Raw genomic sequence first — 17381 nt, 5'->3', positions numbered from 1 at the left:
CATCACCTTAGCAGTAGGCTGTAAGCGTGAAATAAAACATTAGGCATAAACACACAACAGGGCCTGCATCCGCGTCTCCTGTGAAAAGAAACATGCGGCACCTAGCATTAACATCTGGCATAGGCCTAAATCGTGAGGCGGGGAACACTGCTCATAAAAATGGCATAGAACATCAGCAATATCACTGTGAGGGGAAGAAACACTAGGCATCAGCCTTTGGGCATGTCAGCATGAAATAAAACATTATGCAAGAAGGCACATCATGCATGAACTCATTAGGCCAGTAACACTGTGCGTATAAACATGGCCTAAACACCTGGGGCTTAACCTCATGCAGGTAAGTACACCATAGGCCTAGAAATGTAAGGCATAAACTACACAGGTACGCAAGAGACTCAGTGACTGTAACATTTCCTAGGTCCGTGCACCAGAGACAACCTTTCCTATGCACCTGGTCAGCATCAACCACATTTCCTGCTCAAAGACAGGCTGCAAAGAACACTCCCCTAGCCAGGGGTTAACTTTAGCACCAAAAGAAAACAGTATCAAGGACACTGCAGGGGGTTAAACAGAGCTTTGTAGACGCAGCGCTGTAAGAGACAGTTCCTTCAGGCCAAGCACAGCACTTGGGGGCACAGTCCTCCTAATACAGCGCTTAGGAACCAGCAGGCCAGGCAGTAACACTTCCAGCAGTGCAGCGCTTCGCATTGCAACAGCGTCTTCATGGAACAGCCTTTTGTACCACAGCGCTTTAGGGTTCTAGCGCTTAGAGTACGCAGCAGCGCTCACAGCGCTTGGGCCAGCAGCAGTTCCCATAGCAATACAGCGCTTAAAACACTCACAGCAGGGCAGTCTTGGTCACAACGCTTTGGGGACACGAGGCAGTCTCCTGCAGGCCAGCGCTTTCAAGGGCACAGTTCTAGGCTGGATAGCGCTTCCAGGCACACAGCGCTTCTTCTAGGCACAGCGCTTCCAGGCACACAGTGCAAGGGGGGGAGGGGTCCCAGCAGCAAGCCCCAGGGGGCCAGGGTAATGCTTCTCACCTCCTGGGGGGGTCCATTACAAGGTGCTCTTTCTTTTCCAGGCGCTTTTAGGCACAGCGCTTGCGTGGCACCCGGTCCAAGTGCCCTCAGGGACCGAGGCTGGCCCTCCTTACTTCTCCAGGGGCCAGGGGACAGAGCAGCAGGCACTACTGGGCCAGGTCAGCAGTTAGTGGGGAATCATCAAAACAGGGCGGTAGGCTTTCACCATCCTCCACTGTAGCATGGCCCTCCTCCTAAACAGCAGCCTGAATCCAGCAGGGGGGCTTCCACTAGCCCGGGGGACAGTAGAGAGGTGCTCGATGGATGCAGTGTCCAGCACACAGGCCCAAGTGGCGGCATCCCCTGGCAGCAGGTCTCCTCACATTCATGTCCCTGCTCTGTCTCAGCACATGACAACTCTACTGCTCTACCTATACAAGAAAGGCTGGAAGCGTCTAGAATTCTCAGGTGAACTAGTTCTAACTGGCTCAGGGGGAGGAGTAGAGCACCCTGGGTGCCAGGCTTTCCCTCCAAATGCAGGGATGGCTGGGTACCTAACATCTAGACTGCTAACCTACTGCAGTCAGGTGGCACAATGTACAGCCATGGCATCCATTTTGAATACAGCCTTCCATCAGGGTGCATTTCTATAACGGGTGGTTAATAACTGCACACCATTGCATTGCATTGTCACATTAAACAGGGTATCTCATACCACACATGGCCTATACAGTGACCTTTACAATGGGGGAGACATCCTGAAATTAGGGGGGCAAAAAGCGAAAACATTTTGGGAAAAGGGCCAAGTCCAACACGACTTCCCCCCAGCCAAAAGCCAGGGTAGACCAATCATTGCCTTCCCTGCTTGGGGCGGAAAAAGAAGGACGCAGGCCCGCAACTACAGGAGCACCTGCAGTTTCTTCTCTACTCTGGAACCCGATGGTTCACTCTCGCAACCCTCCCTTCACCAACCAAACCACCCCACTGGTGTTCTCTAGTGGGATGTGGCCAGGACTGGCCTCTAGGCCATCCAGATGTCTCTGGCCCTTGTTCTCTCACAGAGTGGGAGGCTTTAGCCTCAGGCCCGTAGTACCCTTTGACCACTCTCCTTCTCCTACCAAACTGCCACTGGTCCTCCCACCTGGGGTCCGAACCCTCAGGCTGACCAGACACCAGGGGTGGGGCTCCCCTCCCCCTACCTCTCCTTCTGGGGTTCTGCCCTCTCCTCCTACACGGAACGCCCTCAGAACACTATTCTCTCCCCAACTGGGAGTCGAAACCATCAGGTTGAACCGGTGACAGGGGCGAGTCCTCCCTTCCCCTGCACCCCCTCCCAGAGTTCCGAACCCTCCTAACCGGAGTAGTACCCCTGAGAGTCAAATCCGGGGGGACTCTGATTACAGATGTACCACCCGCTAGGTCCGGCAACCCCCGAACCTGGCCACCCAAACCGGGATCTACGCCCTGTGGCTGAGCTGGGGCCAGAGGAGAGTTCTTCCTCCCTCTGCACCCCCTCCCAGAGTTCCGCACCCTCCTACCTGGAGAAGTACCCCTGGGAGTCAAATCCGGAGGGACTCTGATTACAGATGTCCCACCCGCCAGGACAGGCAACCCTTGAACCTGGCACCCCAGTCGAGGATCTAAACCCTGCGACTGGTCAGACCCCCCAATCCACTGGATCTCCGATTACAGATACTCGGGTTCTCCTAACATGGGGGGATCCCCTTCACTGGAAGGCACATCCGGACAGCATAGGCTCCCAACCTGGGGTTCCCTTCTGAAACTCTCCAGGCCCTGTGACTGCGGTTGGGGCACCTCGGGACACCTCCCCGTCTCACTCCTTCCTGTAGATAGGAAGTGAGGACCTACAACCCTCTCACTATCCTGGGACCTAGCTGGGCTATTCCTCACCTCTTCCGCCTCGCTGGGTCGGAAGATCCCTGCACCATCCTTTTCAGGATCACTCCCCAATGCCCTCTCAGACTCTCTGGCAGTTACCCAAAGGTCTGCCTCCCGTACAAGTTCCCTAGGGTCTGAGAACCTACACTGCAACAGATGGTGACGCAATCTTGGGAAACAACTCCTCAGCATGTGATCTCTGATAATTGCATGGCACAGCCCTTCCCAATCATCGACTGCTCTACTCACCACCCCATCCACCAATGCAGTCCAACACTCCTCTGCAAACTCACTCCAGGACTGGTGGGACAGTTTTCCCCTGCCCCTGATCACTAACCCGTCCCCCTTTTCCTGGGAATCAGGCACCGTCTCCTGGGCTCTGAGATTGGGACTCCCTGCACTGGAACTACTCTCGCTGCCTCCACTGGATCCCACCCTCACTGGTGAATCCAGACCACAAAAACCACTCTCGGGGACTGTAGGAAGGTGGATACCTGACTATGGTTGCCCCCAACTTTTTGCCTGGTGTTTTGCTGGTTTTTCGACTTAGTTGACCTGGGACCCTGCTATTCAGGGCCCCAGGCCCACTGCTCTCTCTCTAAAATGGATTCCATGTACCTTAGGTACATATCTAATTGATACTGGGCCACCTTATCAGACCCTGTAACTCAGGGTATAGGTGTACCCAGGGCCTACCAGGGGCTGAAGCATGTATTATGCCACCCCTGGCTGGCCATCTAAATCTGACACAACTGGCTGCACGACAGCTGGGGCAAGGTGGTGTAATCACCCTTTGCTTTAGATATAGTATACCTATATCTAACCTTAAAATGGACACACAGATTCCTATCAGTCACTCCTATGGCAGGCCTTGACAATCCTGAAGGCAGAGTGCTTGGAATCGTGTGAGATGGTGCTCTGGCATGAGCTGAGCCCGTTTGCAGCTTGCGGAACCAAGTCCTAATAGCTGTTCCATGATAACGCATACCATATACTCTTAAGTGCATTATAATCCTCGCGGTTAAATGCCAACTCTGGTATCGCTTTATCAAAACATGTCGAGTAAGGTGTCATACGAATTGGAATACTAATCCCTCGCCAATTCTGGCGACGGGGTTAGCATTCCACCCTTCTAGAGGGACACGACATCTATGTAACTGTGAACCCCGGTTAAAGTTAACTCAAGCCTCAGCATCACAAAATGGATGCTGCCACCACAGACACAAGTCTGACCCCCTGCAGCTGGGAGTCCTTCCAGCGAGGGGAGCTTGGACAAAGGGTTTCCTGTCAGGGGCGGTGCTAGCACCATCCCAGACAGAGTTTTGTGTATCCTGGGTAGGCAGGCCTTTAGAGGAAGGTGACTGCAAGTGGCACCCCGGTGCTCACTACGCATCTGCCGGCTAGAACCAGTTCCAGGGGCACACCAGCCCCTGAGCTGGGGAAAGTCCGGCATGGGAGAGGGGTGAAACCACCCCCCTTCCTGGTCCCACCCCTAGGGCAGGACCTAGTCGCGTACCCACCCCTTTCTTTAGGATAAAAGCAGGAGCGGGGACCCTTCCAAATTAGATCATCTTTGAATCCTGAAACTACTTTCTACGAAAGGAACTCTCGACTTCTTCTCAAGATTTCTCCCTTGTGGCTAAGGAGTAGTCACCCTGCACCCGCAGGCACCATCTAAGAACACTGCGGTTTGCTGCACGTCCTTCCTCCGGAATCCGACTGACCAGCACAACGAGACCCGGCTTCCCTGGCACCTCTGACCTCTACCTACCTCTACAGCTAAGCTGAGAACCGTAGGTGCGACGAGACCTCGAGGGACTGGCCATCATCAGAACTGCACGACTTCTATCCAGCACGACCGCCGAGGGATCCTCTGGTGAGTGCTTTGGGGTCCGAGAAGCCCCGACCGTGAGCAGCTCCAGCACCGAAGTGCAGCCCCCCAGCATCCACGAGATCTGCGTGGGGCCCTTCTGCTTTTTGCTGCTCACCGCGTTGTCTGGCTACTAGCCCGCTGGCTTGTGGCCTTCCCGACGACGACCGACGAAAACAACACTGCTGGTCGGGTTGCTCCAGACTGGCCCTTGCTCCCTTCCAAAAGAGGAGCACCCCGGACCCTCCTGGTCCACTCCAGACGCCATTTTAGGTCCACCGCGTGGGCTTGAATTTGCCAAGACTTGTTGCCCCAATCCTGGGTCCAGCGACGTCGACAGCAGCAACCATCGTGGGACAGCTCGCACCTCCATCCTGGTCGCCGACAACGCCTCCTGGTCCGTGAGACTGCAGAGCCCAGCGTCGCCCACTCACCTGGTCGAGGTGACTCCATCCGGTGCCATCCTGGTGCCCATCTAATCACTGGCTAGTGATTCAGAACTTGTTCCCCTCTGCTTACAGGTGTCTTCCATCTTTGATCCAGGCTTGGATCCACCGAACAATCTTCACTGGTCGCCTGCCAGCAACTTCTTCTTTCAGGCTCCATAGACTGCAACGAGGATTCCCGACGTCTTTTCAGACCTATGCAGCCGCAGCCCCTGGGCTAGGTAACTTCGGCATTTCGGTGCCCCAGCTTAGCCTCACTATCCAAGGGTCCAGATCCTTTTTTGTTTTCAGCCTAACTAGTCGGATTCGTCCGATATCCTTAACTTTGCTTTTCCTAGCCTCCATAGACTTTGTCCCACATCCAGCGTGAGAATGCACACTCTGCACCCGAGTCCCCTAGGCCTCCTGCTAGTAATCTGAAGGTTCAGTAGTCAAGTCCTAGCGATTCCAAAGCCTATTAGTCCAGTACTTACCTGCTAGTAATTTCGCATTCCACTTTTGTAGTATATGGTTTTTCGTGCCCCTCGGGCATTTGTGTAAATTGTGCAACTTAAAGTATTTTCGTAAGAGTTTTGTTGTGTGCTTAGTACCCTGTCCTCATAAAGAGTACAGGGCTGTTGTGATCTAAATAAATACACTGTTTATTTTCATAACACTTGTGTGGTGTCCTTTCACTTGGTGATCAAGGGGTATATGTGATGGTATAACAGCTGGCTTAACACGCCCTCTAGAGTTTAGCCCGAAGACTGCTCGTATCCATGCTACTAGGATAGCTGGTCTATAAGGTTGACTTACAACCAATCATCATAAGAGTTGTTTGGACTGATACAAAGTGCTCACTAGAATAGTGAACATTATATATCAGGCCAACTTCTCACATTGGTGAGCAGCGGTTGGGATTTGAGCTTGCTGTTGTTTTACCACACGTATCCTAAGAATATCATTGTGAAAGATCACATAAGTATTTAAGGTACATATAACTTAGCTTAGAATACTCTGAGTTCTACTGAACCAGCTGTTGTAGTTCAACAGGGCCTAGCACACCCTGACTACAACTCTTAGCAAGGGATCAGTAGGCAAACAAATAGTGTAGGTAGGTGCATCACTTACACCACACTAGAAGCATGTCTAACCACGGAGAGTCTTCAGAGACCCCTCTTGTGTTTGTGGACCCTCCACAGGTCCCTTCCAGATATGCTGCTCTTAGCTTCCAGGAGATGAGACAAATCTGTACATCCAGGAAGCTAAAACAGGGTTCTAACCCTACCATTCCTTTTCTGATTGGTCTCTGTTATGGCTGTCTTTTTGCTAGCTCTTGGGAGAAGGAGAATGATGGAGAGTGACTCCAGCCTATCACCCCCATAGCATAGGGATTAGGCCGATAGACAGGGACCCTGTCTTACATATATAAGGGCATTTTCGTATTATTTTCCTTAGAGTAAGGCTTATGAATTTAAGTTAGGGGATAGATATATAAATATTAGTCATGATTCGCTCATTTGCTAACATGCTGAGCTGTTTTTCATGGAGCTATGCATATTATGGGCTCCGTAGGCCTTAAACGAGACAGACTCCATTTTGCTTTCTGCCCGGTAGCTCGAGAAGGCCTTCTAGGTCAAGTGTAATGTTTTAGTTTCAAGCTGTTGTTCGCTTGGAGAGAACCGGTTCAGGCTGACCCTTATCGAAGGAATGTATTTTTCTCCACTCCGAAGACACAACTTCAGGCCGGCCGGCTGGGAAGGTGTCCTTGGTACGGGGAGGAACAAGAATTTGGTGGGCGGCAGGTTACTGGCCGTGAATTTCCATGAAGGAACGGGCTTTGATATTAGCGAAGGTGTTAGTCAGTTTGTCAGTTAGTCCGTAGGCGGCATCTAGCCGTTAGCATCTCCGCTATTACTCATCTTATGGTGGACAGTCGCCATCTTTGAAGTCCGAGAAAGATTTAAGACCAAAACTCTCTGAGAAAGACTGAACGAGAAGTAGCGCGGAGCGTACTGATACAGAGAGAGAGAGAGAGAGACGGTAGCTAATAATCAGCAAGGTTCCGGTGCCCTGGAAGGAAGCAGACGAGGTTGAGCCTAGCGGTGCAGACGTGTACTTGTGACGGCTGGGGTGTGACTGCAAGGAGAGCCAGGACACAGAGACGAGAAGGGAACCTAGATGACTGCCGAGTCCAGATTTCATATTAACCAGGTGATGTCCGTCCATTGCTCATAGAATGTGCACTCTAATCTTTACCTTTTTCTTTGCAAAAGTTATGCCGCATAGTAATGTGATTTGTGTTTATTGTTAATAAATACCCTAATTCATATAGAATTATCGTGTACCTGGTGCTTATGTTCAATCTTGGTAAACCGCACTTCTAGTCAGGAACTGTTTGGGTGAACGGATGAGAAATCCCGATCAGGTAAATGGTGATTGAATAAGGAGGGAGTGGGTGGACCTTCGATGTCAAGAGCAGGGAGTACACTATACAATCTGGAACCCTATTCAAAGTTATTATTGTAGTTCTATTCCAAGTAGACCACTGAGATAATACCCCAAATAATGGTTCATAGGAATGTGGTCGTCGTTGATATGCGGCGTTAGTGACAGCACTGGGTGGGAGACCAGTGTTAATACCCACTGGATTGTGGCTTGAGTAAGTGAGAGCGTTAGGAGGTCGAACTAACGTGTAGTTTCGCAGGATTGCGAACAGTTTGGAAAAGGGAGCATTGGGTTCTGCAGGCCCATGTGTAGACACACCGGATTGTGTGTCAGATCTGCCCTAGGGTAGAACGGTCTGGGTCGGGGTGGCCGCGAGACCAACTGATGTGAATAAGATATTGTAGAAAATCCGTACATACATATATTGTCATTCCCCATCCTTAGGTGCGACCTGTATATTTACCTGTATATCTACTCATTGTGAATACGATCTGAGGAGGGAAGGTGAGTACGTTTTGGCTGGGTCATAGGGGCCCCTGGGGGCTGATCCCATCTAAACAGAAAATCCAGCCATTACATCTGGCGTCACGAACTGTTTACGAAGCCTGTGTGCATTGTGTTGTTTTAATCTTGTTGGTTTGCGCTCGGCTTGTACGTATAAAATTTTGTTTATAATTGTGTATATAATTTTTTGCGTGTAATTATGTTTGCGAAAAAATCATCGTCGGTTTTCAAGTTACCGATTCAGATTCCCGGCTGGGAGTGTACGCCTTACGAGGCTTTGGCCCGTGAGTGGGCTGATTCTACTGGTTTGAGTGAAAATTGGTCTTCATGCTTGGAGCAGGCGGAGCCTGCCGATGTGGTGTCGTGCTTGCAGAAAGCGCCAGTAGTGAAGGGTGATGAGCTTCCTATTTTAGGACGCAGAGGGTGGATTGTTCTTAATGCATACAGAATATTGCATGAGAGGTTTGTTCAACTACAGAAACAGTTTAAAGATTCGGAAGGACAGTGTGTTGAGTTGCAAAACGCGCATACTTTGTTGCGTTGTCAAAATAAATTGCTTGCCGACAAACTTGAAACATATCAGACCATTGCCGAAAGAGCTGCGGTCCGTATTGCACGATACAAATACAAACATCGTCGTGGACGTGTGTCTTCCCGCAAAGTGCGTATGGTTGTGGCGAAAGCTGGAATGGATTGGAACCCCGATGAGTGGGACGGTAATATCTGGGATTCTCATACTTCTGACTCCTCGGCAGAGGAGGGTGACAAGCGCGAGTCTTCTCGCTCCGGACGTGATTGTAAATCTGCTTCATGTATTGATTCGACTCCCGATTGTGATCGTGCTCGTTCTTCCCGTGCGGATGACGTAGCTTGCCCTGATTGTGCTGTTAAATCTAAGATGCGGGCTTCCTCGGAAGCTCTTCCCGCAGTTTCCGCTCACCCGATTTTTCGACGAAAATTACAACAGGCCCCTGGTAACCCGGGTAAGCATGGGCGAATTTTGCGAATCTCGCGTTCGCGAATTTGCGGATTTGCGAACTCGCAATCCGCAAAATCCGCGAATTCTTGCGAATTTGCGGATTTTTTTTTTTTTTGTGTTCGCAAGGATTTCTGCCAGTTCGCGAGGGTTTCGTACCAGTTCGCAATTGTGAACTTACATTTCGTCGCGCAACGGTCGCGAATTATGTTGTTTCTACGTCTGGTTCATCATCACAGGTTCCCAGCACCCTCTGTTTCACCACTGCAACCCTCTGTTACATCAATGCCACCCTCTGGTTCATCATTACTGTAGATTATGGGGGGGAAAAGCAAGCACACCAGCCCTGCTTCAACTGAGATGAATTAATTTGGGGTTAGTTTATTAATGTGTCACTGTCTGGCACCTGCTTCCTTATCTGTAATTTTGCTTTCTGTTGCAGTGCATTTTTTTTCCCCAGGACCTTCTTTGTGGCCTACTTGTAGCTATTGTATGAGCCTGCTGTGAGGGTCAGAGCAGGGTCATACAATTGTTGCAACTAGCAACTGAATTCTGGAGGGGCCCCAGTCAGGAAGCACTACCGGGAATTGTTACTAATGATGAGTTTGAACTCTTGCCCCTGCCGAGTGCTTTCACTTTTGAAAAACTCGTTTTTCTGCAATTTCGCGGGGTTCGCGGGGTGCGAACACTCGCAAGATCGGATTCGGAAGCCGCAAATTCGTGCGAATATGCTATTTGTTTTTTTTGCGGCGTGTTAGTTGGCAAGGTTTTGTGCGTTTTTGCGAGCCGCTCGTAGCGCAAGACGCGAAGTTACCCTCGCGGTCGTTCAAGGGCGCAGCCATCTTGTTTGCCTGACGTATTTCCGTTTCCGGGCGCGAAGTGTAATCTCGCAAAGTTTGCGGCTTGCCAGTACAGTCTCGCGCGTGTTCGCAAGGAAAATCTCGCGCGAACTTACCCGCGCGGTCGTGAACGGGCGCGGCCATCTTGTTTCTCATTCATTGCTATGGTTCTGGGCATGGTCTTTGTATCCTCTGTCAATCTCTGCCATCCTTTGCTTGTTTGAAGTTTTTTTTTATCTATTTTACTTATTATCTATCCCTCTATTTTTCTAGCCCTATATTTTTGTGTTTACTGCTACTTTTGGTTAATTTTAAACTACTTTTGTAAACTCTTTTCTTTTCTTCTCTTCCCTATTCTATTTTCTTTATTCCTTTCCGCCCAGACCATGGTGAAGGGAGCCGGGAAGCATCCCGAGAAGGGGAAGGGTCCCGCACCCCGTGTCCGGCTCCCGTGCGGGCGTTTGAGGGGGGAGCTAGTGATGCCACGGGAGATCTTTACCCCGGAGGAGGTGGCCCAACTCATTTTTTATGTTCAGCGCCGCCTCCCCAGGACCATCATGGGAGGCGGCAAGATCAGTGCCGGGTACGGGGCCCGGGAGCGCCGGAAGCGGTGGGAGAAGGTGTGCCAGGCCATTTACCACCACTCTCGGGTCTGGCGCACCTACAACCAGGCCACCCACCGCTGGACGGATGTCCTGACCCGTGAGCGAGATCTGCTCGACCTCCTTGGCCTTGAGATCCCCGGGCTTGGTGAGTAGTAGTAGCTATGTCTTTACTACTATGTTTTCTCCTGCTGTGTTATTATATTGCAAATTTTTGTTTTTTACCAAGAGCAATAATGCTGCTCATTACATTGTAGGTACATTTTATTTCAAAATCTTCTGTGCATTTCAGGTACACTGCTCTCCTTCTCAGTAGTGTTGCTACTATGCTTATTTGTTTTAGATTTTGTGTTCATTTCATTGGCCTGTGAAATTATGTATGAGTGTAGTTGAAAGAACTGCGCAATGCTACACACTAAGGTTCAGATTTTTAATTACCGGCGCATCCCTGCAAAGTTGCAGGGATGCGCCAGTAATTGTGCGTCACGCCACCATCACCCATGGTGCGCCGTATTTACAATGCGGCGCGCCATGGGCCCAAAACGTCACCAAAGCGTTACGCATCTGTGCCGTAAAGGTGGCGCATTGCTGGAGTTGCGTCGCAACGATGGTGCAGCTCCATCAATTCTCTGGGGTGCCCTATCTCCCCAATGCTGCGTCAAGCCGTACGTCTGCTTCAAGCAGGCGCAGGGTTTGAGTCACGCATCATTGTCCTCAAAGTGACTGATTGAAATCTTGTAGATTTCCCTCAGCCACTTTTAGGATGCGTTCCTGCGCAGGAACGCCCTCCCTTGCGCCGGAACACCCCTATTGGCGCAGGGCTTTACAACGTGATGCATCTCCCAGATGCGTCACGTTGTTAATATACGCCGCACCATTGCGCCTCTTTTGTGCTGTCGCTGCGTCACAAAAGTCACGCAACAATGGAGCAAAAGAGCCGCAAGGGCCTTATAAATCAGCCCCTACAGACTCAAGTCCAGTCCTTCCTTTGTACACATGGCGATAAGAAGAAATAGTGGTGGTGGATTAATAGTTTGAGTATTTTAATGACTGGTGAATGTAGTAGGAAACTTTAGTGTTGTCGCTGATCTTCAATCACGATGGACTTTGGCTGTCACTTTGCGTGCTGCGGACTGCTGCCTGCCAATCCTAGGCAAACCTTTTTAGTACTTTGTTTAGTGAGTTACATAGGGTAGTTTCCAATTCGACGGTCCGCAAATCAAGCAATACTAAAGTAATGACGTAGTCGACCACATGAGATTGGTCAATAATATATCCCGTGGAGTCGTTCCCTATTTGCTATTTCGCAAAAATATTTTGTTACTTTGTTAGTTCTTTTTTAAATGTTTGATTTGGTTGAGAAATATCATCCATGTTTTCTGTTTTTCTTTCTTTCATGTTGTACATCAGCTTCCCCCAGGGGCAAGAGGAGGACACAGGAGGAGGAGGAGGAGGGTGCTGTTGTCGATGCAGGCCAGGACCGGGCAGTCGAGGGCTCCTTTGCTGGCCCCAGTAAGTTTTAATTTTAATATAGAGTACTTATTTTTTCCTAGCGTTCCTCATTCGATTTTTTCTAAATCGTCTTTGATCTTCTTGTAGACAGGATCTAAATTCTTATCCTGCCTCGACTATGACTCCGTGTGGTATTACTAGATTATTCTTATTAGTCTGTCTGTGTAGCTAACTAAGATTGCACATTTGGCATTTCCATTGGACTCCCATTCTAGTCAGCAATAGCTCTATGCACTGAGTGTAGTCCTCTGGGATTGTCCATAATGTCTTTTCAAGTATTCTAAATGTTTATGCTTTGACCATTGCCAACAATAAAAAGGTGCATGACCACCACCAAGAAATAATAAGATACTACTTTACTTTTGGTTTGGATAGGAGGACAATCCATTCGACTACTGTTGCAGGGACAAATCTGCACAAACAGAACTATGGACACTAAATAATGCATCGCTTAGCTTATCAATTATAATAGGTGCTGTAACTGTTAGACTTTCCACATACCTCAGTGATAACAGACTTTGTAGTTGAACCCCCAATCTCCTTACTGACTAGATAGTGTGGCAGAGTCATTTAGCTCCCAAAGTCACCGATGGCAGAGGCACGGACTCATGCTTGCAAAAATTCGAAAACCTTTAGCTCATCCACTCTAGTCTGGAGGACCAAAAACCACAGAGTCTATTTAAGTTTAAAAGCTTTATTAAAAGTAAACACATTTATTAAATTCAAGTTTGTCATAAAAGTGAACGTGTAACTGAAAATGGAAAAGTGCTTAGTGCTGACGATTAATTGGACACATTTCTTGTGGTCGAGCCGAGCTCTCACCTGGTTTGAACTTGATCCTGCTCGTGTTCTTAGAAGTCAAGGTTCTGTCTGTTAGGAGAAAAAGTGGTGCGTGTTAAAAAGTAAAAAGCAAACATTCATCAGTTGTGCCAAAAAGTGCAGCAAGACAACAGCCTTCCCTGGAAAAAGGGACATTTTTACTCTAGAGTACACAGTCAAAAATTATTAAATTGTACACTTTTTTTCACATTTCTTTCTTCCTCCTAGACCAAATATTATATAGTAGTGAGTGGTGTATTCTAACATTATTAAATGTACTTTGTAGGTGGAACATCTGGAGACGGGGCCAGCGCGGAGGTGGTGGCATTGGACGAGGAGGACAACTCTGGGGAGGAGGCGGTGCAAGTGCCGGAAAAGGACATGCCTGTGAGGGTTCAAACGGTGGTGGCGGGCAGAGGTAAGCTATACATTCCTTAGTCATTGAGATTGAAGACTGCAGAGTGTGCTTTCTGCACGGGTGTATTATAAAAAAAAGCAGGTAGTAGCCTCCTCTAAATGTACTTCGACTTAGCTGTGAAGTTTTTGGCGAGAAGAATCCCAATCAGATCTGAGGTGAACTTGATGGATGGGATGAACGAAAAGCGAAAGAAGGGTGTAAGTAAGTGTGGAAGCACGAGAAATGTAATGATGACTGGCAAAGAAGAATGATATGTGTTTGCTTGGTCCCCGAGGTGGCTGGGAAGGTAAGAAAATGGTATGGTGCATGGCTGGGTGAATGATGAAGCAAGGATGGGTGGAAGGAGAACAGCCTGGGTGGGTGAGACAGAAACTGTATGTGTGCAATATACTTTGAATGGATGGATGCCTGGATCATTCATGGTACTATCTGACTCTTAGATAGCATATGTGAATCTAGAGAGAGTAGACGGTCACTGGATGAACTAAGTGTTACTTTGAAGAGCATGTAACACCGCACCCACACGTCCGTTCCAGTGTAGGAAAGGCAAGGAAAAGAAGTTGTAACGTTGTCCAAAGACTACCATGAATAGTAGCAGTAGTTTGTATTGCAACTGCAAGCACAGCATATATCCAGTTATTACGGTGGACACTCCCTACCTCCCTTAATAACTTTAGTTTAGTAGTAGTACGTCATTCATGTGTGGGGGTATCACTGTTCACTCAATAATAAGCAAAGCACCTAAAGTCATCCCATATGTCATCAAATACATCCCATGTGAAGTGATAGATAATCAGATAATTTAGCTTCTTCATTTTCCTTTTCTAATACTCATTTGCACTGTAGGGTGAAAGCTAAATTAATTAAGCAGTAGCCCTTTTAACAGAGTATTCTCAGTGCCACCCGTAATAGAAAAGTAAGAGCTTCACCACCTGCATGTACTGGACCGGTACAGTAACGCAAGTCTGTCTCACTCACCATGGTGTGCGTCTGTTTTTCTCGGGTGCAAGTTCACTGCGCTGGCATTATGCCGGCTTGCATAAGATAACGTACCAATTTTCCTAAACAAGAGAGAAGAAGAAGAATAAGAGTGGTGTACTGTCATAGTCGACTGTAATAGAAGTCCATAGTGCTCGTAGAATTTGTTCCTTAAACTCCCACTAATGTTAGAGCAAGGATGAAGAAGTCGGAGGTTACATAGATACTGTCCTCAATAGTTATGCACTGTGCTTTCAATTTGCTACTTGTACTGTGACAACTTTCTGCTCAATCATTTTGTGTTAATCTTAAGGAGCATTGGTTACAGACTATGTCTTTCTTTTTTCATGTAGTTGCTCCTTCCAAATCCAAGACACCATCAAGGAGGAAGGAGCTGGCTCGAATGGCCCGGCAACGGAGGCTGGATGCCACTGTTGCTGAATATCGGCGGCTGGTGGCCCTGGAGGAGGAGGAGACACAGTCTGGAACAACAACAACGTCCACTGGGACAGCTGCATCCTCCTCCGTGCGGGCTGCCAGCCAGCGCAGTGCTCCAGCGGTACGGAGCCGGGCTACCAAAGCCAAACACCACCGCCCAGCAGCAAAGAAAGCAGCTGCCCCTCACAGGATTTGCAAGGCACACCGGCGCCGCTTATCCCTCAGACTGTCCTACCTGGAGCAGGAGGTCCATAATTATAAGAACGTGGTGGAGGGCCTCCGCTTCGAACTTGCCACCCTCCGCAAGGAGCATGATGCCCTGGCTGCTAATTCCAACAGCACCCTGCCATAGTGTCCCTTGCCCCTTTTTTAGAGACTTTTGGGGGGTGGGAATTGGGAGTTGTGATTTTTGGGGACTTTTGAAGGACAATCGTTGGGGTTAGGGAGGGTCTTGTGGGAGATTCTTTTGTTAGGGCTATAAAAATATACTTTTTGAAACTTTATCTGACCATACCTGTTTTTTACTGCTTTTGAGTCTGGTGGGTGGGGGTTTAACATAACAGTAAGTTTGTTTTCCTGAATAGTCCTAGGACTTTAGTAGTACTACCGTCAATCAAATCTCTCGTCTCTCCTAATACTCCATTATACTACCTCCAACCAAACGCCTATCTTACCTGTAATTTCTGTTTGCAAGTAGGGCTAGGCCCAGGGCTGGCTCCACGGGAAACAGCAAATAAGGTTGGCAATCCTGGGCGGATAAAATTTCCTCATAGCGGTGGTACTAGTGGTGTGACACAGTGGCAGTTGCTTGCCTATGAAAAAAAAGAAAATGAAATCTGGTTTGTCCTCCTGAGCAATACAAAGGTACAATACAGAATATAGCAGGTGACAGAAGTACACTAGAACAGTGCCACGTTGTAGCCTAACAAATGTTAAAGTATAACTAATTCGGTTGAAGTTCTTTGACATTAGCCATGGGTCTTTGTCAAGCAGAGTAAGAATATATCCTCGGATTTCTTCACCAGCCTGTTGCTATCACCTTATCCTCCCCAGCAAGTGTGTGGATTTATTGCTGTAATTTAGTCACACATCAATCAAAACCACACAGCCCGGGGGAAGAGGGTTAGGGTTTGAAAAATGGATGGGTACGGGGGTTTTTGGGAAAGGTTTTGGGAGACAAGAAAAAGTAGCACAGCATGGACGAACAATTGTGAACATAAACAAATCTTTGGGTACAAACCTATCCATCAATCTTTGAAAGTGCATACACTACTGCATGCATGTCAGTTAAAAGTAAGTAGTACTTTCGACAACTGTGGAAGAAAGAATGCGACAGTACAGGGCGTGGGTGGAAATATTGATAACTATATTCAACATAAGGTCTCTGTAGCCAGATACCCGAGAGCCTTGCTGGTCACTATAAATCCATTCACAACAACACTCAATGGGGTTGGTCTGGAAGGTGTCAGGTTTACTCCCCGTGATCCAGTCGATGCAAATATGGTTCCACCTCCAAATGTCACCAACACCCAGAAGTGTAAACACAGGGTGTTCGAGGCATTAGGCGGGGGAGAAAAATAACAAACTAAAATAAAAAATGTGGGATGGGTAAAGGTAGGGTCAGCAGGGAAAGGATACCTGTAACAGAAGACAAGACAGGCATCAGTGAAGTGCTGTCCTAACATACAAGGGTACTCTCATATAGTCTCACTAAATAGTCTGCAAGTCTCCCGCCTACTCATGGGAAATGTAGTTTCATAGTACGGTAGGCGCTTAGGGGCTGCGTAACCTGACAGAAGGTATAGTAGATAGAAAAGGAGAAATTGCTTTTTTTCTAGGTGTCCCCTCACTCACCAGGGTTGCCCCTTGGTGACATGCTTCATCATTGGGGCCATCCCAGTCCTCTACGGGCTGGGGCGTGCTGCGACTTGCGAATTACGTAGGAGCACTTACAAATGACTATGTGTGGTGCAGATGTGATAGTGGAGTGGACTAAGTGATGTGTTAAGGGATCAATGTAGAAGCCGAGAGAGAGGCAAGAAATGCAGTCACAGTCAGAGAAAAAGGCAAGGGATACTGTATCTATGTGGTTGTAGTGGTCCTGTTGGAAGTGGTAAGTAATTCGCCCGCAGAAAAAAAATCCTCCTATTAGCGGCACTCCTCCATTGCAGCCGACGCTTCGTCCATCGATGTTGGTCACCAGAAGACACCCTGTCCACTGCCTGCCTGATGCTGAATTGTGGCTCGCTACTGTGAAGCCTGACTCCATCCTTTTTTCCCCATTGCAGAGACTGAAACCCGGCCTGTAATTATTCAACGAAAAACAGGAAGTGATATAATATTACAACACCACTGATAAATAAATATAAGGTATGTAGGCTGTGGAGTGCAAAAAGTCACAATTTGTTTTTCCTAGTAGACAGTACAATGTTTTTGAAAGTGCGTACTCTGAGTCACGTTTTGAAGGATAAATAAGTATGGGCAAATTAATGTAGCGGATCTTGCCCCTCAAGCTAGGTGTACTGTAAACTGTGTTTTAGAACAAAATTAGATCTTCCTAGCAGTGCTCCCACCCAGACCCTTACTAAAGCCAGTCGCAAAAATGTAGAAGACCCCCAATCAAATCTCAAA

General features: G+C 48.3%; 1 protein-coding gene across 1 annotated transcript in view; it reads left to right on the top strand.

Moving 5' to 3' along the window:
• LOC147709632 (uncharacterized) overlaps positions 1-15102 on the top strand; it is a 41727-nt gene extending 26625 nt beyond the window's left edge. The window contains exons 2-4 of the mRNA XM_086926060.1: positions 11996-12097; positions 13203-13334; positions 14666-15102. Of these exons, the coding sequence (XP_086782186.1) occupies positions 11996-12097; positions 13203-13334; positions 14666-15102 (671 nt within the window). The remainder of the gene's footprint in view (positions 1-11995; positions 12098-13202; positions 13335-14665) is intronic.
• The last annotated feature ends 2279 nt before the right edge of the window (positions 15103-17381 follow it).

Source organism: Lissotriton vulgaris, chromosome 6, assembly GCF_964263255.1.
Source record: "Lissotriton vulgaris chromosome 6, aLisVul1.2, whole genome shotgun sequence".
In the NCBI taxonomy this organism is placed as follows: Eukaryota; Metazoa; Chordata; class Amphibia; order Caudata; family Salamandridae; genus Lissotriton; species Lissotriton vulgaris.
Note: the sequence above shows the minus strand (reverse complement) of the source record. Positions and strands in the feature narration are given on the sequence as shown.